Here is a 25,011-nt window from a genome sequence, read left to right as displayed (position 1 = left end):
TAAGGCCTCTTTCAACCCCGCCTTGCCTGCCATTCAAGTCCCGAATTTTCGCAGTACTGGTTAAAGTTTCACTTTGACCCGCCCCCATAGCTCACCTGATTAGATGTTTATGAGTTAAAAGGCGGGGTCATGAGGGTGTCGAGATGCTACTGGTTAGAGTATACGCCTGTCAATGGGGTACCGCCCCCTATCTCGGGGAGCTCGCTCTTTAGTGGCTCCTCACCTCGTCCATCTTCAAAGTTTCCCTCTCTGTATTGGTCTGGGGCACCGCCTGTCCAGTCCTCTGCTCTTACACGTCGGTGAGAGCACCGCCTTTCTCCAGAGGATTGGCGGATTAGCACGCGCAGAGCCCACCCTTGATGGTAGGCGGGTAATCGTGCAATTGGCTGGGGCCCCCGCCACAGGGCGAGGAGGAGGAGGAGGGGCAGGAGGGTTTGGTTGAGCTGCAGCTGTTTGTCTGTTCGACACAGGCTTGGGCCCGACGGGGGAGACGGAGCCCCAGGTACCGGGCTGATGGAGCCCACAAGGGCAGGGGCGGAGGCGCCCCGGAGAGGAGTGCGGCCTGAGGGCAGAGGCGGGTCTGGGCCTCCGCGAGGGTTAGAGTGGCCCACCAGAGAAAGGAGAAGGGGGCCGGGCCCCGGCAGGCCTAATGGGGGCGCTGAGGAGGGGGCCGGGCGGGCTGGGAGCCCGAAGTTGGTGAGTCGGGGAGGCGGCCGGGTGGTGTTGGCGGCCGGGCTGGGGGCCGGCGCGGGAGGCCCGGGGCTCGTGTGCGGGCAGGGGCAGGCCTCATTGAGCGGCGCCGAAGAGGGAGGAACTAGGGGAAAGGGACTGGGCGGCGGGTGAGGTAAGTCCATTCTCCCGGAGGTGAGGAGGGGTCAAACTCGGCGCCCGGGCCCGGAGGGGAACCGGGGCTGGGGCTCTCTCGAGAGGTCTCATTGGAAGGGCCAGGGAAGGGCTCTTAGCTGGGTAAGAGGCATTCTTTTCAGGGAAAGTGACATAAAAATAACTAGGGTGCCCCAGAGTTGAGTTGAGAGGGATTTGGGTTCAGTGCGGGAGAACTGAGACAAGCGAAGAAAGCTTTTCTAATCTAGAAGACTCAGGTAGCTGGGGCAGTGGAAGCAGGGCCTCCCATCAGTAATGGGAGCTTCTGGGAATGCTGAAGGGTGGGCTGGAGGCTCTGGGGCTTGCGGGTAATCACGCTTTTGTTCCCATTAGTGTGGAGATGTGGCAACTTGAAGTTTTTTGGTACTCCCAGGGTAGCCAATGAAAACAAAAGTAACTTTTTTTTCTGTGACTTGGCTATTCCAGACTCAGCCCCTGCACTTTCCCTCGAGCTGGTTTAGGCTGCAGCCTCTGTGTTTCTTCTAACCTCCTGTTTCTCATGTCCTGTGAAAAAGCTAAGAAGTTAGATTTGGGGGATGTTTGTTCGTTTCTTTCCTACTTAATAATGTGGTCTATACTGGGACCATATCTCTCACCTAGAGGTGGGGAATCAGTGACTCATTTTCTGCATTGGAACTGGGCTTAGGGATCCCCAGCCATCCAGAGATCTCCCGACCATAGTCGGTGAAACTTTTGTGGCACTTAGGCTTGGGTATTTCCCAGGCAGGTAATGGTTATGTGGAACCAAGCCTGGAAATATGAGGTGATATCACGGAGGAAGGGATCTGGGGAAGAGTGAGAAATTCCATTCCAGAAGGTTGGCATCACCCCTGTTCTTTGTCTACTTCTTCAGGAGCCCGGGTTTCTGAGCTATTAAAAAGTTGGGTCAGACAGAGAGGCACTTGGGGAAGGAGGTGAGTAGAGAAAAGGAAGATGGATTTCTAAGACATAGGGGTCCCCTCCTCCCAGATATTTTTAACGGTCTACTGTCCTCCTTAGTCCCCTCCATAGATTGGAGCTTATTGGATTTTCCCTTATTATACTTCCTCCTTTTTCCCTTTTATACCACTGTATTTTATAAATACATTTTTTCTTAATTAGAAAAGTAATAAGTACATATTTTAAAATATTCAAGTTTTATAGAAGTGTAAAAAGTGTAGATCCTCCCACATATACCTCACTCATTTCATCCAGAAAGGTCAGAGATAAGAGACAGTAGATTAGACTAATCTTACTTCACTTTGGGGGATGTGCCACCAAAGGCGATTCTGTCTTCATGTTCCCACCAAACTCTGGTTTCTCATTCTTTCCAGTTTTCCCTTCTGGGACCATACTCTGTTATTTATTGTGCTCCTTTCACAGTTCATTTTGTCTTGCTTTTATCAAATTCAGACAAGCAGAGAGCTGTAGTCTGGGTTATCCCTCACATCCTTACGCACACATGCACACACCCACGCGCACACCCCACTTGTGCACTGGGTATCCTAGGAAATGCCCAAATAGATGGCCAAAACGTCTTTCTCTTTTATGGGCAGGAAAGAAACATTAAAGTGAATTGATTTTGTTTGGGAGAATTGTTGGCATCTCTGCTAATGTGAGGAATTTGAGACTTCTATCTTCTGGTTCATGGTCTCTGCATGTTCAGATTATGTGACTGTCCCTTCATTATCCCAGAAGAAGATGATGGTTCTCCTAAGGGGCCCCTGTGTCTGTCTTTCTATAATGATATGAGAAGCTTCCAAATCTCTCTGGCTTTGAAATTTTCCTCTAAACCTCAGCACAGCTGGGACATTTTATACACCACCTTATTAATTGAATTTGTCCTTACTGGCTTCAGAAGCCCTGTGATGTGCCCAGCCTTTATACAGTGCCCTCAGAAAGCTTGATTATTGTCCCCCCAGGAGCTTTTATTTTCTCTCCTGCATAGCCAGTCCTAGAGAAAGTTGTGTAGATGTGTGTGTGTGTGTTTGTTTTTTAAATCCTCACTAAGCTTTGCCATTTCCTACATCCTGATGATATCCGGTCCCTTTCTTCTATACATCCCTTCTTGTCTTTTTCACCTTCCCCTTAATCAAAGCCTACTTTCAAAAAATGGTCTGGAATTGCTCCATATTAAGGTGTAAATAACAAATAGTCACTTAAAGTATTAATTCTTCCAAGAGTTTTTGCTTCTTAAAGAGGGAGCTAAGGAGTGGAAATCATCAATATAGAATTTCAAACAGAGATCTGGAGTTACAAAAATATATTTGGAGAAGAGGACTTTCCCATTGCCCTTGAAGTCATACCTCATCCCATCTAACTCTTACTTTGCCCAGGAGCAAGGATTGCCCTTTTATAGTTTACTCATTTGTGCGCATTGATACGAATTTGACTTATGAGGAGACATGGGGTAGGAGAAGCAAGTGTATAGCCTGCTCACTAATCCTAAGGCATTTCAGGTTGGAAAGTAACCAAAGTGTGAGACGTTGAATTTAAAATAAGGAAACGCAACAGCCTTCTTGGAGGAGGGAGACCTTAAAACCCTACACAATACACTCCCACTTCCCAAGAATGTTTTAGGAAAGATTTAGTCACTGACTGACCAGTAACTGAGCTGAATAAGGAGCCACCCAGGTGAGCAAAGTGTGTGCAGATTTCTGGGCCAGGTTGTAGTTTCTGTTGAGGGGCAGTGGGTACCTTGCTAGAGTGGTAGTATGTTTTGTTTTTTTTTTTAAACTTGTGTTTCTGAAGTTCAGGAATTAATAGAGATAATGACCCGAAGTTTTTTCAACATTTAACATCCACTGAAGATTCAGAGAACTTTGTTTTTAGCCACAGTTGCCTCAGTGTTAACGGTGGGAGGGCTGCATATTTGGTGTGATTAGGCCATCTGAGGCATAGTAACGGGTGACAGGAAAAGCAGTTAGCCCATGTGAGTTGCAACAGTACCTTGTGGGCTGGGTCCCAAGAGGCCCCTCCATCCAGGGGAGATCACAAAGAGGCAAGAGGGAGAACTGGCTTGTTAAAAACATTCCCAAATGGAACTGAGTAAGAATCTATTCAGATGGCACAGAAGGGGAGGAGTAGATGGAGGAAGGAAGCAGGATTGCTTTGGCCTTAATTAATGAACAGCTACTAGGGACCAGGTATTGTGCTCTGCTCTGGAGATTCAAGATGACGTAAAAAATAGTCACACTTTTTGAGAAGTTCATAGTTTAGCAGAGCAGACAGACACAAACAATTAAGTCAAATAATGTAATAAATGCTGTGATAAGAATACAGAGGTTTTTTGTTTGTTTGTTTTTGTTTTTTGCCCGTGCCACACGGCTTGTGGGATCTTAGTTCCCCAACCAGGGATTGAACCCGGGCCCTGGCAGTGAAAGCACTGAGTCCTAACCACTGGACAGCCAGGGAATTCCCAAGAATACAGTTTTAATACTATGGGATCCTAGAGGAAGCAGTGATGAATTCTGCTAGGGTGAGAGGGTAATTATGCAGTTTCACAGAGAAGGTGACATTTGAGCTTGGCTTTAAAAGACACATTAGGTGTTTGCTAGGCAGACAAAGTGGAGAAAGGCATTCCAGTCTTTCATAGGTCAATAATAGGGAGTTTGCAGTACCATGCTGATAAGAGATAAGAATGCTTTTAGGGAGAGGGTGGGGGAAGTGGAAGGACTCTCATTTAAGCCTGTGACTCATTGGTTAACATTGGATCAACACAATGAGCCAGGTAGTGGAATGCAGTTTAAGATTTTGGTAATTTGGGGTCTAAACAAAGTTGGAGAGTTGAAGGTGTTTACTGGCTTCTGCTCTGTCTTCCCTGCTCAGTAAATCTCACATTAATCCCACAGCCCACTGAATTCTGCAGAAATTACCATTGCTTTCCTAGCACCTTCCATTGATTTGCTTCTGTTTCAACTGTCCTGGTGGGGGTTGGTCAAGACCTTTTAGAGAAGCACAGTAATGAGTGAGTCCTTCTGTCAAAAGGATATGGGAGTAGATTCCAGTTCCCAGCGAAGGCCTGGGCCTTCCTAACTTGTTTTCAGTCCCAAAGGAAGTACTTATCTAAACTGAATAGAAGCAGAAACTATCCAATCTAAGCTCTTGTTCCTGTCCTGGTGCCTTCTTTGGATTTCAGTTCAGAGTTCAGCATCTCCTGCTTCCTGAAGAGGTATAGTGGTATAACAGGAGCAGGAGGACCTGGCTGAGAGTACTTGCTAGAAGGAGACTTGCTACTAAGCAGTTGTGTGAAAGCTGGCTGTGTGACAACTCCTGGCAAGCTGGTTGATTTTATTTGCCTTAGTTTCCTCTCTGTAAAATATAGACTGGACTAGATGACCTCTAAACTGCCTCTTATCTGGCAAACTGAACTTACAGGGCTAACATTTGGGAGGGGGCTAGACTCCAGTGGCTCTGTGCCTTGAACTCAGTCTCTATTGGTAGATGACAGACTTCTGGAGGCTTCATATGTAGTTGGCCTAGGAACCCAAAGCTACCAAGTGGGAAGGAATCTGAGGAATGGAGTCTTGCCCTAGGCAGACTCCATTCCTCAGGTTTCAGCGGCTAAGAAACCTTTCCTTTTTTTTTTTTTTGGCCACACAGGGATCTTAGTTCCCCAACCAGTGATCGAACCTGTGCCCCCTGCAGTGGAAGCTCAGAGTCTTAACCACTGGACCGCCAGGGAAGTCCCTAAGAAACCTTTCCTATTCATATTTCCCTGTGCTGCTGGGAGAGCTGCTCACACTAAAGAACTTGCCCCTCATCCTCCACCTCTCCCTTCCCCAATAGACTGCTGACGTGGTCATGCCTTAATCCTCCTTAGTTAATGGTCTTTTTTTAATATATAAATTTATTTATTTTATTTATTTATTTTTGGCTGCGTTGAGTCTTCGTTGCTGCACGCCGGCTTTCTGTAGTTGCGTCGAGCGGGGGCTACTCTTCGTTGTGGCTCGTGGGCCTCTCATTGCAGTGGCTTCTCTTGTTGCGGAGCATGGGCTCTAGGCGCATGGGCTTTGGTAGTTGCAGCACGTGGGCTCAGTAGTTGTGGCGTGCGGGCTCTAGAGCGCAGGCTCAGTAGTTGTGGCGCACAGGCTTAGTTGCTCCGCGGCATGTGGGATCTTCCCGGGCCAGGGCTTGAACCCGTGTCCCCTGAATTGGCAGGCCTATTCTTAACCACTGCACCACCAGGGAAGCCCAGTTAATGGTCATTTGATAAGCCATTCTTGTGGGGCTGCACTTCTGAGGGAAGTTGTCATCTCATGTGAACTGGAAGTTTTTTTTTGTTTTTTTTTTTTTAAAGCTTGGAATATTTTTTTTTAACTTATTTATTTATTTATTTTTGGCTGTGTTGGGTCTTCATTTCTGTGCGAGGGCTCTCTCTAGTTGCGGCAAGCGGGGGCCACTCTTCATCGCGGTGCACGGGCCTCTCACTATCGTGGCCTCTCTTGTTGTGGAGCACAGGCTCCAGACGCGCAGGCTCAGTAGTTGTGGCTCCTGGGCCCAGTTGCTCCGCGGCATGTGGGACCTTCCCAGACCAGGGCTCGAACCCGTGTCCCCTGCATTAGCAGGCAGACTCTCAACCACTGCACCACCAGGGAAGCCCTGAACTGAAAGTTTTGAAGGGAAGAAAAACCTTCTCCCTTTTTTTGCCTCAGGTTTGAAGGTAATAATCATCACCCCACTTGACTGGTTGGCTGTGATTTATTTTTTGCCTTTGGATGGATCATTTGCCCACTGTCAACTGTTAGCAAAAAAATCACCGCTAGAATAGTGGAGAAATCAATTGAATCTTATACGTATTATTCCATTTCTGTACCCCTGATCTTTTGAGAGTCTAGCTATTGCATAAGAAACATGATACCCTTATTAACATGTTGGGATTAAAGATCAAGGCACAGAGATGGGCAGCCCATCAATTACTGTGAACAGAGAGGGTAGGACATATTCTTGAGCTGAAACATTGGAGTGGGAGATAGTCTTTTCTAACACCATAGTTACTAATCTCTGACAGTTCAATAAAGTTTGCTATGGCTTGACTTATCTGTGGGGGTTAGTGACCAACCCGTGTGTCTGTGACTGTTTCCTTTTTTTTTTTTTTTTTTGGCTGTGCCGCGCTGCTTGCAGGTTGAACCCGGGCCACAGCAATGAAAGCGCGGAGTCCTAACCACTGGACCGCCAGGGAATTCCCAACTGTTTCCTATCTTCACACTTCTCCAACTCCCTACTGTTTTCCCAGGCCTAGAGAGACGTGTCTGCTGATGAGAATTCAGTCCACTCTAACTTAGTGTTCTGCCCCTTGGATCACATGCTTTGAAATGTGAGGGAGTAAGTTGAAGAATCTAGTAACTTTTTCTGTTGTTTTTTAAGAGTATAGTGTATGTGTGTCAACCTAAAGGAAACTTGATCAGCTTATGATCTGTAGAGGTTTTTTTCCCTATTGTGTCATCTGTTTTCTGTTGTAAAGTGTAGTTATGATGGCCTATCCTCTTTTCCTATGAAACAATGTGTATGAAGTACTATGTAAGTGTGTTTTTAAAAATAATTCTTGCAGATGCTGAGAAGCCCTAAGAGAAACACATTTCTTAAATGTACCCAGAACTTTGGAATTGAATTCAGTTTCTGCCTTTTACTACTTTCACCTATTATCCTCCCTACCCCAACCCCAGATCCTCATAGATAAGGAAACTGAAGCTTAGAAAGGCAAAGGGAGTGAGTGGCCTAAGATCACAGTGGGTTAATTGGCAAAGCAGAGAATAAAACTGAGGCTTGCCTGATTCCAAAGCCCTTACCACTGTGTAGGACTGCCTCTGTCGACTTTAGCTTTCCATTTTCATAATTGCTCCATAACTTTAGTAGCAGGGTTGGAGAACCTCTGACCCCTGGAGAGCTATATTAAACCCTCATCTTAATTTCACCTGGAAGTGCTTTTTTAGGCTGGCTGGAGACTAGATTTCCTACTAACCCATCTTTCAGTTTCATGTCTCTCCAAAGCAGTGTTTATTAAACTCTTTTTGACTGTGGCTCATTAAAAAAAAAATTTTTTTACATCATAATTCAGTGTATGTACATACACCCACAAGTGAAACATTTTCACAAAATTATTCTCATGCTTATTATTTGCAATCCACTTGATTTTTTTCTTTTTCTTTTTTCTTTTTTTTTAAATATACTGATCATGATCCAGCAAGTGATTTCAAGGTCACTATTGGCTTACAGCCCACAGTTTGAGAAACACTGCTCTAAAGGTTTGAGGATGAAAAGAGCTAAAGAACTGTGACTAATGGTTAAGAAGCTAATTAATACTGATTTTTGCAGTACTGGTTCCCAGAATTTTGGATTTAATGGACCAATTAATTTAAATTTGGGGGTTTCTATTTTTCCACATAAGTATATTTAGAAAGCTTACTACTGCCTATCAACACCATTATTTGTAATTTTTTTTAAAGCAATTTTTAAAAAAATTATGTAGGAAACTTTAAAAAAATATATTTCCTGTTAAAAAAAGAAAGAATTATGTGGAATGAAAAAACCTGAGTCCTTCTCATACCGTTTTCCTCAATCCCACTCTCCTTAGAGGGAGGTAACCACTGTTAACAGATGAGTGTGTACCTTTCCATACCTTTTTCTCTGCAGAATGTTGCTTTGTTTTACAGAAATAGGATCAACCACATGTTTTGTTCTCTAACTTTTTTTTTTTAACTTAACAATAGGTCTTAGAGGTTTATCCATGCAAAAAATACATATTTACCTTTGAGGGAAAACTGATACAAAAAACGTAAGTTAGAAATCTTGTTATAAAGGATACTCCTAAAATGAATAAATTTAGCTTTATGAAGAACTTGCTATATCATTTTTATTTAATCATTTCATCACAGACCAGTGAAAACTTCATCACAAAGTGGTACATGTATGTATATCTGGATTCTTGGGATTCCGTGGCCTAGGGGACTACAAAATACCCAGTAGGATCAGATTTCTTGCAGTCCTCTGTCTTAATTTGGTCTACTTTGGGACTTTTCTGGGTTCTCATTTCAATCTCATTTCTCCGTTAACTTCCTCTTTACACATTTTTTTTCCTGTTTTTTTTCTCTACCTCTTTCATATCATGGCTGCTCTTTAGGCATATATTGATAACAACTAATATTGAGATAGCCTTTAATATATTAAATTGATCTTTTCTGTGAATCAGGGTCACTGAATAACAATACCTGTCTTTTTTTTTTTTTTAAACACTTTGGCAGTTTCTTTTATTTTTTAATTTTTATTTATTTTTGGTTGTGTTGGGTCTTCGTTTCTGTGCAAGGGCTTTCTCTAGTTGCGGCAACGGGGGGCCACTCTTCATCGCGGTGCGTGGGCCTCTCACTATCGCGGCCTCTCTTGTTGGGAGCACAGGCTCCAGAAGCGGAGGCTCAGTAGTTGTGGCTCACGGGCCTAGTTGCTCCGCGGCATGTGAGATCTTCCCAGACCAGGGCTCAAACCCGTGTCCCCTGCATTGGCAGGCAGATTCTCAACCACCGCGCCACCAGGGAAGCCCAGCAATACCTGTCTTACTATTCATTAACACTATGTTAAACAAATTTTTCACTTAATCCTCAGGGCTACTCTATGAGGTAGGTATTTTTTCCATTTTATAAAGGTGGGAGCTTTCCTGGTGGCTCAGTGGTTGGGAATCCGCCTGCCAATGCAGGGGACACGGGTTCGAGCCCTGGTCCGGGAAGATCCCACATGCCTCGCAGCAGCTAAGCCCGTGAACCACAACTGCTGAGCACGCGTGCCACAACTACTGAAGCCTGCACGCCTGGACCCTGTGCTCCGCAACAAGAGAAGCCCCGCTTGCTGCAACTAGAGAAGGCCCGCACACAGCAACGAGGGTCCAACACAGCCAAAAATAATACATAAATTAAATAAATAAATTTTTTAAAAAAAGGTGGACGGTAAGGCTCAGGCAATTTTCTTGATGTCATATTAATAATGATTAATAGCTTAATATTCATTGATATAGCACTTTTTTTTTAACTTTGGGTTTATTTATTTATTTATTTATTTATTTATTTATGGCTGTGTTGGGTCTTCGTTTCTGTGCGAGGGCTTTCTCTAGTTGCGGCAAGTGGGGGCCACTCTTCATCGCGGTGGGCAGGCCTCTCATTATCGTGACCTCTCTTGTTGCGGAGCAAAGGCTTCAGACGCACAGGCTCAGTAATTGTGGCTCACGGGCCTAGTTGCTCCGTGGCATGTGGGATCTTCCCAGACCAGGGCTTGAACCCGTGTCCCCTGCATTGGCAGGCAGATTCTCAACCACTGCGCCACCAGGGAAGCCCCTGATATAGCACTTTCTGTCAAATGTTTATTTGAGTTCTTTGTATGTATTATCTCATTTAATCCTCACGACAACCTTATGAATTAGTTGCTCATAGGCTATTATCCCATTTTACAGATGAGGAAACACATGCACAGGTAGATTTAGTAAATTGTCCAAAGATTTAAAGCTAGTAAGCAGAACTATAAAATAAATCCAGTGAATTGGACTCCACAGCCTTTGTTCCTCTACACCTCCTCCTGTATGGTTTTTCTGTCTTTTCTGTCTTTACTAGGATTGCAGATATTTTTAACCCTGATTTGATCCCAAAGCAATTTGCTATAGTGAAAAAATAATGTTTCCCCGTATATGTCACAGAGTATGATGTTTATGGAGTCACTAGAATCAACCTTGGAGAAGGGAAAGATTAATTTGAACAAGCAAAGTATAATCCAAGCAATGCTTAGGTTTTGGGGTTAGGTTTACATGCTGTGATCATGCTAACACTTCTTTTTTTTTAATTTTTTATTTATTTATTTATTTTTATTTTTGGTTGTGTTGGGTCTTCGTTTCTGTGCGAGGGCTTTCCCTAGTTGCGGCAAGCGGGGGCCACTCTTCATCGCAGTGCGCGGGCCTCTCACTATTGTGGCCTCTCTTGTTGCGGAGCACAGGATCCAGACGTGCAGGCTCAGTAGTTGTGGCTCACGGGCCCAGTTGCTCCGCGGCATGTGGGATCTTCCCAGACCAGGGCTCGAACCCGTGTCCCCTGCATTGGCAGGCAGATTCTCAACCACTGCGCCACCAGGGAAGCCCCGCTAACACTTCTTTGAATCTCACAATTCCTTTCCCGTCAGAGTCAGGATGATGAAATATATTCAGGTTTGGATGATTGGACATTCAAAGTCCCAACTTTCTCTCTCTGTCTGTCTCCTCCTCCACCACCAGCTTTCCTAGCCGCTTGGAAGGTAGAGAAGGTGGTTCAGTTTTATTCTTTCATCAAGTATTTATTGCTTGAAGACTTATCCCCTATACCATCGACTGGAGATTCCCGCGTGTGTTTAGAAGGTACACCTTCTTTCTCTGCCTCTAACTTGGAGGGCTACAGCTGTTAGGCCCTTTCAGTGTGGAGGGTAGTCTAATCCCTAGGCACCAGGAAGACAGCTGCAAGTTGAGAGTAAGTCAAGCCTACTGACTCAGACTTGATAGATTTTCAGACTTGGAGAGGTGGCAGAAGAAAAGTGAAAGAGTTAGTACTGAATGTGGTCTGTTTCTCTATTACCTTTGACCAGAAATGAGAAAGAATGGATTTTCTGATCATTGGACCTTGGTTATATTTTCAGAAATGTCAATTTTCAGAAATGGTCGTGTAAGAAGGATATAGAACCAGAAGCTATCCCTCTATTCTTAGGATGGGTGACTGTTATCCCATACCCCTAGAGTGAATTTCTCATTTTGAAAGCTAGAAAAAAGAGGGGGTAAAAAAAGGACAGCACCAGGACACCAAGGAGATAGTAGGATTTAGGGTACTTTTGGGTGGATCTGGGTGCTCTTCGGGCCAACTAAAAGTTGATCAATATGCTGTTCTTTGAAGACCTGGTGGGGAATGATTGGGAGATTAAAAACTACTCTCACATGGTTTTCAGTCTCCATTTCAGCACACTCTACTTCAGATGCAATTCTTATTTTATTGTTCCTCACTCTTACCAGTGAGTGTCAGGTGCCTGGGACCCTCTCAGTGGTGTAACCTTTTAATGGTGGGTGATTGTAAGAGTTAAGTCCTCATATGAGCAAAGAAATGAAGAGATTCTGTCCTTTCTCTAAAAAGTGATTGCAGCTGTAATGGCCCTGTGTTTAATTTTACCTCCTTTTTTTCTTGCAGGACTGTTGAAGCCTGGAAGTCCCCTCCCCTCCCCCCTCCCCCCTCCGCCGCTTTGTGGCATCCCCCTCCCTCTACCCTTTCCCACTCTGATAATCTAGCTATGACTAGCAGAAGCACAGCCAGGCCCAATGGGCAGCCCCAGGCCAGCAAAATATGCCAGTTCAAATTGGTCCTGCTGGGTGAATCTGCAGTGGGGAAGTCTAGCCTGGTATTACGTTTTGTCAAAGGGCAGTTCCACGAGTACCAGGAGAGCACCATTGGAGGTGAGTACTTCAGGGAGAGAACAGGTTCAATGCTTAGAAGGGCTTTTGAAGGGAGATCTAGGGATCTGTTTGTGGAGCTGGCCCTCTTAGCTCCCTGGAATGGAAATCCTTTAAGAAACAAAAAAAATTGCCATAATGCCCAAAAGCAGGTCTATGTTCATCCTCTTACTTCCTAGAAGAAAGTTAGAAAGGTTGGCCTTTGAGCACCAAGAAAACCACTAATTTTTTTATCTGTCTGTTTTCTTCCTCCTCCCACTCTCATCTTTTTTTTTTTTTTTAATAAATTTATTTATTTAGTTAGTTGTTTGTTTATTTTTGGCTGCATTGAGTCTTCGTTGCTGTGCGCAGGGGCTACTACTCTTTGTTGCGGTGTGCGGGCTTCTCATTGCAGTGGCTTCTCTCGTTGAGGACCATGGGCTCTAGGCGCACAGGCTTCAGTAGTTGTGGCTCGTGGGCTCAGTAGTTGTGGCTCGCGGGCTTAGTTGCTCCACCGCATGTGGCATCTTCCCGGACCAGGGCTTGAACCTGTGTCCCCTGCACTGGCAGGCGGATTCTTAACCACTGCGCCACCAGGGAAGCCCCCACTCTCATCTTAATGCCAGTGAAGTTCAGTTGAGTGTCATCTTGAGCAGGGTTGGTTTGGGGCAGTGGCTCATAATCAGAGATGTACATCAGAATCACCTGGGGAGCATTTTCATTCTATGCATGCTTGGGCCCTACCCTAGATCTACTGATTAGTATTGGAGGTAGGGTGAGGTTGGTGGCAGTATAGACATGTATGTTTGGAAAAGCTCCTTAGCTGATCCTGATGCACATATCTGGTAAAATAGAGGTTAGAAGTAAATACAAAAGATGAAGGAATCTGCCTTTCCCACCTTCGTTACCTTCTCTTTGCCACCACCCCAAAATAGGGTGGTAATTTAATAAAGGGTCTTTTATGAGAACTCCCATGTTAACTCCTTCCCCACTTTTATTGGGGGGGTGACTTATTTCCAAGTCACCTTGGAAATGTGTTCTTGGACCAGCAGAGGTAATATGAAAAAGTAACAGCCAAATAATACTGATAATGGTGGGACCTAACAACAGACTTTAAAATCGTCTAATCAGTTCTCTTTTTTTTTAAATTTATTTATTTAATTTATTTATTTTTGGCTGTGTTGGGTCTTCATTCCTGCATGCAGGCTTTCTCTAGTTGCGGTGAGCGGGGGCTACTCTTTGTTGTGGTGCGCGGGCTTCTCATTGCAGTGGCTTCGCTTGTTGCAGAGCACGGGCTCTAGGCGCATGAGCTTCAGTAGTTGTGGCATGCGGGCTCAGTTGTTGTGGCTCACGGGCTCTAAAGCGCGGGCTCAGTAGTTGTGGCACACGGGCTTAGTTGCTCCGCGGCATGTGGGATCTTCCCGGACCAGGGCTTGAACCCGTGTCCCCTGCATTGGCAGGCGGACCGCTGCGCCACCAGGGAAGTCCCTGTCTAATCAGTTCTTGATGTGACTTTTATCTGAAACTTATTATCTCCGTCATTGTCTCTTACTCCTGTGTTTTGGTTAGAAGAGGGATGACTCTGGTATAAGTGCCAGTTCTTTCTGTCCCTCAGAGTTTACGATGTTCCCCCATTCCTTAGCTAGAGAAACTTCTGGCAGGGAGGACTTAGCCAAGAGCAGGCTTAATTCTGGTTCCAAGATCTGAAGGAAAATGCTAAACCTTTCCTGTAGCTGAATGGCCTGGGTGGTGACTTGTCTTAGACCGAGAGTAGAGAGATTTTGAAGAAGGGTGGGATGTTCCCATGCATCCTCCCACTTACAACAACTTCTCTGTTCTCTCATTCATAGCGGCCTTCCTCACCCAGTCGGTTTGTCTAGATGACACAACAGTCAAGTTTGAGATCTGGGACACAGCTGGGCAGGAGCGATACCATAGCTTGGCCCCCATGTACTACAGAGGTGCCCAAGCTGCAATTGTGGTTTATGACATTACTAATCAGGTAAGTGGGCTGAGAAGATTGTCCTTGCTTTTATTTATAGTAATTAAAATACGTGGGGGAGAGAAAACTTGTTCTTGAAATAGCAAATAAGAATACAGATTATGCTTCCAAGTGCTGAGAAGACAGAGGTAATGAATTACCAGAGACAGGTGGTTTCAATGAGTGAAGGCTGCTTAGAAGAGGTGAGTTTTGAGACTGGGCTTTGAAGTTGATGGGCCTGGATTGGCAGCCAGTAGGCTGAATGAGCCAGCCTACTCATTCTCATCCTTGTGTTTTCCTAGGAAACCTTCGCCCGAGCAAAGACATGGGTAAAGGAACTACAGCGACAGGCCAGTCCTAGCATCGTTATTGCCCTGGCGGGGAACAAAGCTGACCTGGCCAACAAGCGCATGGTGGAGTACGAAGTAAGATGGCCACAGAGTCCCTCTCTGACACACTCCCTCTGTGCTTGGGACCTCTTTTTTCCAAACCTGCCCTTTCTGAAAATCTCATCTGAGGACATTCATCATCTCATTCCCCAGTTCTGCACCAAGTTAAATACAGCAACACTGTGACCCTAATGCCAGCCAGGAGATTTTAGAGGAGTCAGAAGAAAATTCCAGAGCAGAGGGGTAGGGAAGTACCAGTACCAGCTGTGGGGGTACCAGTATGAAAAGAGGAAGGAGGGAGCAGTTGAATTTGAGGTAAGGGATACTCAAGTGTCAGAACCCAAAAGCCCCCAACCAACTTACCTCCTCCCCAGTAATTAAGATTCCTGACATCTGTTTGTTGGATTAAGTGGTCTAGACCATGGGGCATCCCTTGAGGGAGTCATCTCCAAAATATGGGTCCAGGGCTAGCTGGCTCAGAGGGGCAGTTAAGGGGAGGGAACCTAGGATATTGTCTAGCTCTGGTGCTACATGGGAGTGGAAAGGCAGTACTTGTTCCTGCCCTACAGTCTGAGTCCCAGTACACCCCACCCCTTGCAGGAGGCCCAGGCGTATGCAGATGACAACAGCTTATTGTTCATGGAGACTTCAGCCAAGACAGCTATGAACGTGAACGATCTCTTCCTGGCAATAGGTAAGGTCAGAGCAGCCTGAGGTCTTCCTGTGTTTTTTCCCTTGCCTCCAGGCAAGATGACTAACCCAAGTCATAAGGATAAATGGGAGCGTCTCCTCTTACGAAAACTTTAGGTGTGGAGATACCTTAACTTTCCATTGTGACCTCCATCCTTTGGCTGCATTTTGAGCCCCCTCATCTTCAATGTAGTTTACAATGAAACCTCCCCTCTTCGGAACGTTCTTTTAGTCTCTCGCATTTCCCCTTTCCCCCAATAGCCTTTTTCTGGGGGGATGAGTAAAATCTACCATACTTTGTTCCCTTCTGTTTTTATCTCTAGCTAAGAAGTTGCCAAAGAGTGAACCCCAGAATCTGGGGGGTGCAGCAGGCCGAAGCCGGGGTGTGGATCTCCATGAGCAGTCCCAGCAGAACAAGAGCCAGTGTTGTAGCAACTGAGGGGGTGGCTAGCGGCAAACAAGTATGGAGCTAGCACGAGAGCTCAGAAATAACCTCCATCCCCACCGCTCAGCACACAGCCCCTACGGTAACAGCACACTGGGCCCTGGCTCCCAAGGGCTGCCTCTTGACAGCTCCGTCATGGCACTTTTTAACGCTTCAGCAACAACACCAGGCAGCTGTTGCCACTGGCCTCCTACCCCTGCTCGGGGGCTTGGGGGTCAGATCCCCCAGGACTTACCTTCCAAAACAAACTTTCTTCACTTTGTATTATAGGTGCAAGACAGTGACCTACTTATCTTTCCTCCTCCTCCCCATTTTTTCAGAAAACTCTTTTTTGTCTCCTGCCCTTTCCCCTTCTGCTTTTGGTCAGTCTCTCTTCTTGATCCCCTTTTCTTCCTCTCCCCAGGATGGAGAAGGTAGTGAACCCAGGAAGTGAGGAAGGAGGTTTCCAGTTCAGTCACATTGAGGACCCTGGGGGAAAGTAAGGCTCAGAGCAGGGGGGAGTAAGGAAACATTTCCTTTTTGTTTTTATTTGGTTGGAGCTTCTCATATTTGAAAACACTGAGTTGGCCTTGTGGAGGGTGTTTCTAGGTAGAGGTGAGAATGGGAAGGCAAGCTCTCAGGCGCCAGGTTGGAGTCTTGTTAGCTAACTGGGCAGAGGTGGAAGAGGTGGAGATGCAGTGTCATCTGTGGCTCAGGAACTCTTCTAAGGCTTACTTTCCCCTCACCCAGCCTCTTAGGTAGCTTCTCCCCCATAGTGGGGGAGATTCTGGACCCCAGAGTCCTCCAAAGAATCTTCACTGGTTGCCTGCATCTTTGGCTCTGCTGTGATCTAAATGGAGGAGGGACCAGTTTCTGACACCCATCCTCTGACTTACACATATGCATTTTTTTCTCTCTGGCCTTCAGATGGCCTCAGCCCCAGCCACGATATCCCCCTGCAGTTTGCACTTTAATTGATGGTAGTTCAGTTGTGATACTTGTTTTATGGGGGTTTTGATTGATTTACCTGCCCTCTTAACTTTTTAATTAAGTGGAATCCGAGGTGTATATGAGGTTTGGGGAGGGGCTGTAGAGAACAGTACCGGTGGCAGCTACTCAAGCCCAATCTCCACTGCTAGCTTCCTCCAACTCTGATTCTTACTTCATCTATATTCTTGCCAGCCTAACTCTTGGGTATAGGTTTACCTTTCCTGAGGAGTTAACTGAGCAACTGGAGAGCAGTCTCAGGATAGCATAGGCCGTTGTAGGGGAGTGAAGAGGAGTCAGCAAGAGGGAGGAGTTTTCTGTCCTTTCCCAGGGTTCCCATTCAATTTGATCCACCCATTACCATGTCTTTTCTACTTCCCTGTAAATAGGTATGATCTTTATTCCCACTGTACAGTCTGTTCTGCCCCCCACCTCCCATCAGGCCCTATTTCTTTTCTCCTTTGTTAGTATCTTCAGTTTGGTCCCTCCATGCTTACCCCCCAAACCCATCCCCCATGCAACCAGTGGTTTAATCCACGTACCGCTAGGGGGGTAGTACCACAGAGGCCTACTTGTGGCCCCCTAATATCATAACACCTGTTCCTGTGGACAGGGAACGACTGGCACTGAAGGTACCTCACAACTGTCTCACATCACCAGAGGACGTTGGGCCTTTCTAAATCTCTAGTCTCTCTTCACATCCCTCATCAGGTATTTTAAGATGTCTTTGGGAAGCCATCAAGGCAAGAGAGAACTCTGAATCCCTTCTTGTTCTAGCCCAGGGTTTTGAGGAGATTGGGGGAAATAAGATAGGAGAGGCCATAGTGACCTAGGATTGGAACCTTTCTGCCCTTTTGGCTTGCAGACTGCCTTCTGTCCCAGAGAAGCTGAGAAATCCATGAAGCTGAGATTCTGAAGGACCCAGCTTAGGTTCTTCCACTTACACCTAAATTCCCTTCCTTTACCAGGGGCAGCCTTAGTTCCCGTGGCCCTGAAACACATACACATTTTCCCCTCCTTTTCCCAGCACCCACTAGCCCCCCAGAGCAGCCAGTGCATCCTTACAAGTGGAAGAACTACGATGGCTCTCTTAAGTTTCTTAGAAATGAAGTTCTTTCTCTGTGTAGTTTTCCCCATGGAGCAGTAGTGAAGATGTTTCATTGCCTTGGGGCTGGGAAACCATTTCTCCAGGCTTCTTCTCCCGTCCCCTGACCCCCTTAGGAACAGGATTGGCCTTAGCTTCTGGGCCTATCTGCTGCCTTCCTTCTACTTCCTATTAGCTCTTCTGCTTTCCTTTGAGCTCTGTTGGGCTTAGGGAATCTTAGTTTTTATTTCCCAGCTCTTCATTTTTTTCTTCTGATTTTTTTTTTTTTTTTTTTTTTTTTGCTTCTAAGAAAGTATTTGCCTTTTTTCCCCTTTCTTCCTCTCCCAACATAACAATCGTGGTAACAGAATGCGACTGCTGATTTACCAATGTATTTAATGTAAGTAAAAAAGGACAAAAAAAAAGTGTATTGGAGTGTTGCTTCTTCTTTTTTTTTTTTTTGCTATTTCTCTGTCTGTTACCAGAAATCTGGAAGGCAACCCAGTAATGTTTTATTGAATCAGAAACACACCCTCCCTTGCATCCTGGTACCTCCTTATTCTCATTAATATTTTCTTGAATAGTGAGATAACCCAATTTGGAGAATAGCCCCTTTATTGCTGTTTAATCACCCCTGTTCCCAGGCCACTAGAGAGCTCACCAAATCTGTCCCTAGCTTATTTTTTTAGGCCATCCTAACATTGTATACATGGAAGGGGGTGGTGGTCTATGGACCTCTGGGCAGACAATTGATGAGATTGGAGGGAGAGGTGGTATTTGTGAATACTTCGAAGTATTATGCAAATATCTATGTGCAGCTTTCTAGGGAGAGGGCCCACTGCCTTAATTAGTATCTCAGAGGGGTCCATGACTTAAGAAAGTTTTTTAAAAATCACTGAGTTAGCATTATTGATTGATCATGTGGCTTCTACCCCAACAGGAAAATTTCAACAGGAAATTCTGCTCGTTTCTTGCTGTACTTGAAGCCCTCAGTCCCTCACAGTCTAAGTGGAAGTGGGTGGGGGGAATGATACAGAGAAAAGATTAGGTATGGTTGCAGGTGGAGTTTTGAATTCCAAAGAATCTGAAGGACAGGAAAGACAGAGCCTGGAATTCAGTCCCATCTCTGACAGTTTACCAGCTGTGGCCTTGATCAAGTTACTTAGCTGCTTTCTGCCTCAGTTTCTTCTGTAAAATGAAGAAAATTTGAGATTTAAAGGTCAATTATATAAAGCATGTGTGTGGCTTTATGTAGGGTGACACTTATTAGTCAGAAGTCTCATCCCATGGCTTCAGGCAGTCCTTAACTTCTCTGTATCCTGGGTAGGATAGGTTGGGCATCAGGCTTCTCCGATGATTTAATTGTACACAGTTGAGTTGGGAATCTTTCTTTTTCCAAAAACCTTAGAGCCAAAATCACCTTTTCACTGTCAGTTCCCCTTACTGTGTATCTCTTAGGACTCCCCCCAAGGCTTCTTCATTCCTAGTAAAAGCTCTTCTAGTTCAGTTTAGGAAAACAGAAAGGGGAAATGATCTTCACTTAAAGTAAGGTTGTAACTCAACCTTCTAGTCTCTAGAGGGCAGTGTGGATACGTTTGCCCCGGGTCCACAGCTAGCCAATGACAAGTTTTCACTCCCACACCAAATGATAAAAGGGTAATAGCAAACAATTTCTGTTAGTATCCTTTATTCTGATATGAGCAGTTATAATCTTCCTACTTTGGGCGTTAAAATGTCATCAAGTGACGACTTTTTAAAAGAAATTGACAACTAAGCAAAATTAAAAAGATGTCTATTTAGTGTTGTTGGTTCTATAATTTGAGGAGAAATGCAGCTGGTCCAAGGGATCTCGAAGGCTTTGAACCACCATTTTAGGCCCCATTTCTGCTCTCATTCCTGGACATAAAAGAATTGAGCGCTTGATCTTGTTTTCTCTAAAAGGCAAACAGGACTGTTGTAGTTGCAACACAGGCGTTTGTCAAAAAATAGGTTAGAGACGGAGCTCACCACCGGGAGAAAGCCGGCTGGATCCCGAGGCCTCTAGTGAAAGCACCTTGTGTCTCAGCTGGTGGGGCGGGGCGGGGACATCTCTCAGCCCAACCTTTGGAGTCCTCATCACCTTCCACTGCCCGGGTTCCGGACATCATGAGGTCCCACTCCTCGTCTGGCAGGGGTGGAAGCAAAAACAGCCCGCCTTAGCTCCGAGCCCAGGTGGCGCGCCGCCAGCCTCGGCCTCCAGGAGGCGGGCACAGCAGCTGGGAGGCGGCCCGCCGCCCGCCAATGGCTGGGGGACGAGCCGAGGGGAGAGAGTGGTCCTTTACTCCGGCACAACGTCACGGCGCAGGCCCCGCCCCTTCGCCGGCAGCCGCTGGGCGCCGAGCGGGTAAAAGAGCCACCGTGCGGACGCCGAGCTGGGTAAGGAGGCTGGGGCCGGGAGAGGGAAGAGGAGGAGAGAGGGTTAGTAACCTGGGCGGCGGCGGCGGTCTTGGCACCCAGGGGTGCTCCGAATTCCAAGGACAGCAAAACTGCCAGTACCTGCCTCCACTCCCGCTAGCTCTGTGCTCCTGGGCCGCGGCGGGGCGTTGCTACAAAACACTCCTGGGCCAGCTGTTGGGCAGTGACATGGAACCGGGTGCTTGGGCCCCGGTGCTGGACATATCCATTTTCTACCCAAAGTGACCCTGCGGAGTAACTGTCCACCACCCGCACAAGGGGGTGGCATCCGTTTTGCAGCAGAAGACTGCCTCTCCCAAACTTGGGACACTGGGCTGACCGAGTTCACCTACAAGTCAGCTCTACCTGCACCGCTCCAGTCTGGTTATAGTGGGCTGCTGGGATTGAGGGAAAGTGGGAGGGAGAGTGAGGGTCCCAAGGCCCAGGAGTAAAATGCAGACTCTGCTCCTATTCCTAGCTTCCTCGCAGTTTCTGTGCGGGCACCCCTCTTTAGCATCTCATCAGCAGTTCTGACTCTTCTCACCCCTCCCTGCTTTGGCCCTCCTGGGGTCAGTGATATGCTCAGTGCTGTAAGGAAGAAACTGCTGCAGGCCAGAGCGGAAAAATTACCCTCTTCCTTCTCTAGCCCATCCCCTGACATCCTGGCCATTAACTCCTCAATTTCCTGAGCTCACTGGAATGGCATAGACAAGGTAGGGGTTGGGGTTGGTCCAGATTGGGGTCCAGTTCCCAGCCGGGTTCAATTTTTATTTTTTTAGGGTGGGTAGAGGGAAAGGCCTTCAATGATAATGTTACTACTTGTTTGCTCATCACAGCAGCTCTGCTAGGTAGATCTCATTTCATAGATGAGGACACAAGTTCAGAGAGGCTTGGTATCTTGCCCAGGAACAGGGCTGGTTAATGGCAGGACTGGTTTTATAAAAGCAAAGCAGTTTGACTCCAGCATCCGAGCTCCTTCACCTCCCACTCTTTTTCACCTTTTTGTCTCTCTTTGAGTATACCCTGCGGTTGTCCTCTGCTGACTTCAGAAATAATAAACTGGCAAACTGGACAATAGACTTTTGGCTTCTGCCCTTTAGGCCCTGGCCCCCATTGTTCTCTGTAGTGGACAAAGTAGAGAGTGGAGGATGGGAGACAGGTGATTCTAGGAGACTCTCTCCCACCCCCCATTCCTTTCCATCCTGTCAGCATATTCTGTCTCCGAAGTTCTCCAAGTTTTCTCTAAGGGCCCATTTGGACCCCCACTTCCATTCTTTGGCCTCATTACCACAGAAAAAGTTTACCCATTTGTCCAGAGAGCTCCTAGCTGATCTCCTCTGTGTCCTCCTCCCACCCATTCCCTCAAGCTACCCTAATCTCATCCCTGATGCAGGACTCCCTGTCTTGATCCTGGAATCTTCCTTCTATCCTAGGTCTGCCGTAATGCTGCTGCTGCATAGAACTGTGGTCCCAGGGCTCCGACAGGCCTACAGGTAGGCCATCCAGTTCCTAGCCCATATCTCCTACTCCCTGTACCTTTATGACTCTTATCTTATCTGCCAGATTAAGATGGTTGAGGTAGTGGCCAGGGAGGAAAGGGAAAGCCACGTCCCACTTGTCCCACCCACTCCTGAGAAACTAAGTCCCAACTGAAGAAACCAATGGCTAACCTGGGAGAGGTACACCCCAGGCCTTCCCTAGCCCTTTCTTATGATCAGAAGTGTGCTACTAAGAAGACTTCTCTCTCTTCCAGACTCAAGTCAGCCCCCTCAAGGCTCTGCATTTGGGCCTGCTCTACAAATGATTCATTTCAGCCACAGCGCTCCAGCCATGCCTTCTCTGGTGATAACTCCAGCACCAGGGGATGGAGAGTCATGGGGACTCTGCTAGGCCTTGGTGCAGTGTTGGCCTATCATGACCACCGGTGCAGGGTAAGTAGGGAAGGAAGGGACTTCACTGTCAGAACAAAGGGGCCCTAGTGAGCTCCCTAGGCAACCCAGGCTTTACCACAGAGCCCACGGTGACACTGTCTTCATGCACAGTAGAGACGGAATCTGTTACCTCCATTTCCCAGTGGCTACACCATTGTGGGTTGGGTCAGGGTGAAGTGAGTGATTTCTTCTTAACATTTTGTTCCCTTTTGCCTCAACCCTGCCCTGCCTGCAGGCTGCTCAGGAGTCACCACGCATATACACGAGGGAGGAAGTGAGATCCCACAGCAGCCCTGAGACTGGGATCTGGGTGACTTTGGGCTCTGAGGTCTTTGATGTCACAGAATTTGTGGACCTACACCCAGGGGGTCCATCAAAGCTGATGCTAGCAGCTGGGGGTCCTCTAGAGCCCTTCTGGGCCCTCTATGCTGTTCACAACCAGTCCCACGTGCGAGAGATACTGGCTCAGTACAAGATTGGGGAGCTGAGCCCCGACGACAAGGCAGCCTCCATCTTGAAGACCTCTGACCCTTACGCTGATGATCCTATACGTCACCCAGCCCTGAAGGTCAACAGCCAGCGCCCCTTTAATGCGGAACCACCCCCTGAGCTGCTGACAGAAAACTACATCACACCCAACCCTATCTTCTTCACCCGGAATCATTTGCCTGTACCTAACCTTGACCCAGACACCTATCGCCTGCATGTAGTAGGGCCACCTGGGGGTCAGTCTCTGTGCCTATCCCTGGATGACTTGTACCAGTTCCCCAAGCATGAGATCACGGTCACTCTGCAGTGTGCTGGCAACCGGCGCTCTGAGATGACTCGGTTCAAAGAAGTACGAGGTCTGGAGTGGAGTGCAGGGGCCATTAGCACTGCACGCTGGGCTGGGGCACGGCTCTGTGATGTGTTATCCCAGGCTGGTCACCACCTCTCTGAAAGTGAGGCCCACGTCTGCTTTGAGGGACTGGACTCAGACCCCACAGGGACTGCCTATGGAGCATCCATCCCTCTGGCTCGGGCCATGGACCCTGAAGCTGAGGTCCTGTTGGCATATGAGATGAATGGGCAGCCTCTGCCTCGTGACCATGGCTTCCCTGTGCGGGTGGTGGTTCCTGGTGTGGTGGGTGCCCGCCATGTCAAATGGCTGGGCAAAGTGAGCGTGGAACCAGAGGAAAGTTACAGCCACTGGCAGCGGCGGGATTACAAAGGCTTCTCTCCATCTGTGGACTGGGACACTGTAGATTTTGACTCGGCTCCATCTATTCAGGAACTTCCTGTCCAGTCAGCCATCACACAGCCCAAAGATGGGGAGACAATAGAGTCAGGGGAGGTGACTGTCAAAGGCTATGCATGGAGTGGTGGAGGAAGAGCTGTGGTCAGGGTGGATGTGTCTCTGGATGGGGGCCTAACCTGGCAGGTGGCTGAGCTGGATGGAGAGGAACAGCGTGCCCGAAAGGCCTGGGCCTGGCGGCTATGGCAGCTGCAAGCCCCTGTGCCAGCTGGGAAAAAAGAATTGAACATCGTTTGTAAGGCTGTAGATGACAGCTACAATGTTCAGCCAGACACAGTGGCCCCAATCTGGAACCTGCGAGGCGTGCTCAGCAATGCCTGGCACCATGTCCACGTCCATGTTGCTCCATGAGAAAGTGAAATGGAACCATCTACTCTCCAGAACCACCTTCTGAACCCCTTTCCACACCCATCCCTTGGCCTCATTACCACAAAACATCCTTCCCTCCACCTCTCCATGTCTTGCATCACAACCCTGACTATGCCTTCCGAAGCCACACACAGGTACATGCATTGCACACTTCCACCCAGGCACCTGCTTCCCTTTGACAGGAGGTGTTACATACCCCTCCTGGCCACTGACCCAGTGCCTTCGAGGAGGTAAGAGCTGCTGGAGCAAAGGGCTAGAAGTAGGAAAAGTAATTCTGGAAATAAGTGCTATTTTCTCTACCTACCCTATCTCCATTTCTAATGACTATCACCACTGAGGCCTTATTTTGCTTTTCTTCTTGGATTCTTCAGAGAATGTGTGAGGATATGTGTAAGAAAAGTGTATATGCAACTTTTTACTGCGTCTCTAGGTTGCCAGGGGTTGTGAAGGGCGCAACCCTCTCCCTTTATTGTTCCACTTTTCTAAATACATCAATAAAATATCTGTTTAAGACTACCACTCTGAAAGAGCAAAAAAAGATTATGACCTTTGGGACTTGAGGCTGGGGAGTGAGCAAGTTGCAGGAGGGCGGTGCACTGATTGGTACTGGGACATCTAGTGAGAACCCAAAACAAACAAAAAGTGGGGGGAAGGGAAAAAGGAAGCAGGGGCAGGGAAGTCCAGATTGGGCTTTCCTTCTCTTAAGTCTCAGTATCTGCGGGGCTACTTAGGTGAATGACCTCAGGATACCCCCAAAGAGAGGAAATTTTTTTTGATTTGGCATCCTTAAGCCCCTCCCCCACACAATTCCTACGCACTTGGCAGGAAAGGCAAAGAATACTAAGAGGTCAAAATCAATATTGTCTTAGGGGCGGCAAAGGCAAAACTTGGCACTAGGGGCAGATGTGCCACGGCAACTGGGCGTCCAACCGTGGCCTTGTTTGCAAAGTAGATGCAGATGAAGGGGCAGTCACTGCGACCGCGCCTTTAGGACTTGAATCTTTCGGCGCTCGGCTACTCTCCCCTAGCTCTTCCTCCCTTGTCTCCCCAGCTTGTGGGCGCTCGGTGTTCAGCCACGCCGCCTGTCGCCTGGTAGTGGGGCCGGAAGTTGTTCGGGGGAGGGGGGACAGCCGTGCTGGGGGGGTTTATGGGGGG

The 25,011-nt window shown here is 47.2% G+C and overlaps 2 protein-coding genes and 1 long non-coding RNA gene across 5 annotated transcripts; 2 read left to right on the top strand and 1 right to left on the bottom strand.

Moving 5' to 3' along the window:
* The first annotated feature begins 391 nt into the window (after window positions 1–391).
* RAB5B (RAB5B, member RAS oncogene family) lies at window positions 392–18,259 on the top strand. Of its 3 annotated transcripts, none has more exons than XM_057557120.1 (6): window positions 392–502; window positions 12,036–12,298; window positions 14,125–14,276; window positions 14,558–14,680; window positions 15,245–15,338; window positions 15,658–18,259. In XM_057557120.1, the coding sequence occupies exons 2-6, from the start codon at window positions 12,136–12,138 to the stop codon at window positions 15,771–15,773; spliced, it is 648 nt and encodes a 215-aa protein (XP_057413103.1). In that variant the 5' UTR covers window positions 392–502; window positions 12,036–12,135; the 3' UTR covers window positions 15,774–18,259. The 3 variants fall into 3 exon arrangements, with proteins under 3 accessions (XP_057413103.1, XP_057413102.1, XP_007179615.1); XM_057557119.1 differs by having other exon boundaries at window positions 494–696; XM_007179553.3 differs by lacking the exon at window positions 392–502 and adding an exon at window positions 11,109–11,221.
* A 1,345-nt stretch (window positions 18,260–19,604) lies between these two features.
* LOC103013905 (uncharacterized) lies at window positions 19,605–20,038 on the bottom strand. Its single transcript, XR_450777.2, has 2 exons — window positions 19,837–20,038; window positions 19,605–19,725 (listed from the first exon to the last, which is right to left on the bottom strand). It is a non-coding gene; the product is annotated as an uncharacterized LOC103013905 (long non-coding RNA).
* Window positions 20,039–20,146: 108 nt separating this feature from the next.
* SUOX (sulfite oxidase) lies at window positions 20,147–24,372 on the top strand. The gene is made up of 4 exons (XM_007179554.2): window positions 20,147–20,244; window positions 21,696–21,755; window positions 22,016–22,193; window positions 22,429–24,372. The coding sequence occupies exons 2-4, from the start codon at window positions 21,706–21,708 to the stop codon at window positions 23,836–23,838; spliced, it is 1,638 nt and encodes a 545-aa protein (XP_007179616.1). The 5' UTR covers window positions 20,147–20,244; window positions 21,696–21,705; the 3' UTR covers window positions 23,839–24,372.
* Window positions 24,373–25,011: the final 639 nt, after the last annotated feature.

Source organism: Balaenoptera acutorostrata, chromosome 11, assembly GCF_949987535.1.
Source record: "Balaenoptera acutorostrata chromosome 11, mBalAcu1.1, whole genome shotgun sequence".
NCBI classification, from domain to species: Eukaryota; Metazoa; Chordata; class Mammalia; order Artiodactyla; family Balaenopteridae; genus Balaenoptera; species Balaenoptera acutorostrata.
The sequence above is the reverse complement of the archived record's forward strand: the minus strand, read 5'-3'. Positions and strand labels throughout refer to the sequence as shown.

Excerpts from the sequence above, each read along its gene's own strand:
- RAB5B (XM_057557119.1), top strand. The coding sequence starts at position 650 with ATGGGGGCGCTGAGGAGGGGGCCGGGCGGGCTGGGAGCCCGAAGTTG. Across the intron at positions 697-12,035 it reads GGGCTGGGAGCCCGAAGTTG|GACTGTTGAAGCCTGGAAGT; the intron begins GTGAGTCGGGGA and ends TTTTTCTTGCAG. Across the intron at positions 12,299-14,124 it reads CCAGGAGAGCACCATTGGAG|CGGCCTTCCTCACCCAGTCG; the intron begins GTGAGTACTTCA and ends TCTCATTCATAG.
- SUOX (XM_007179554.2), top strand. The coding sequence starts at position 21,706 with ATGCTGCTGCTGCATAGAACTGTGGTCCCAGGGCTCCGACAGGCCTAC. Across the intron at positions 21,756-22,015 it reads GGGCTCCGACAGGCCTACAG|ACTCAAGTCAGCCCCCTCAA; the intron begins GTAGGCCATCCA and ends TCTCTCTTCCAG. Across the intron at positions 22,194-22,428 it reads ATCATGACCACCGGTGCAGG|GCTGCTCAGGAGTCACCACG; the intron begins GTAAGTAGGGAA and ends CCCTGCCTGCAG.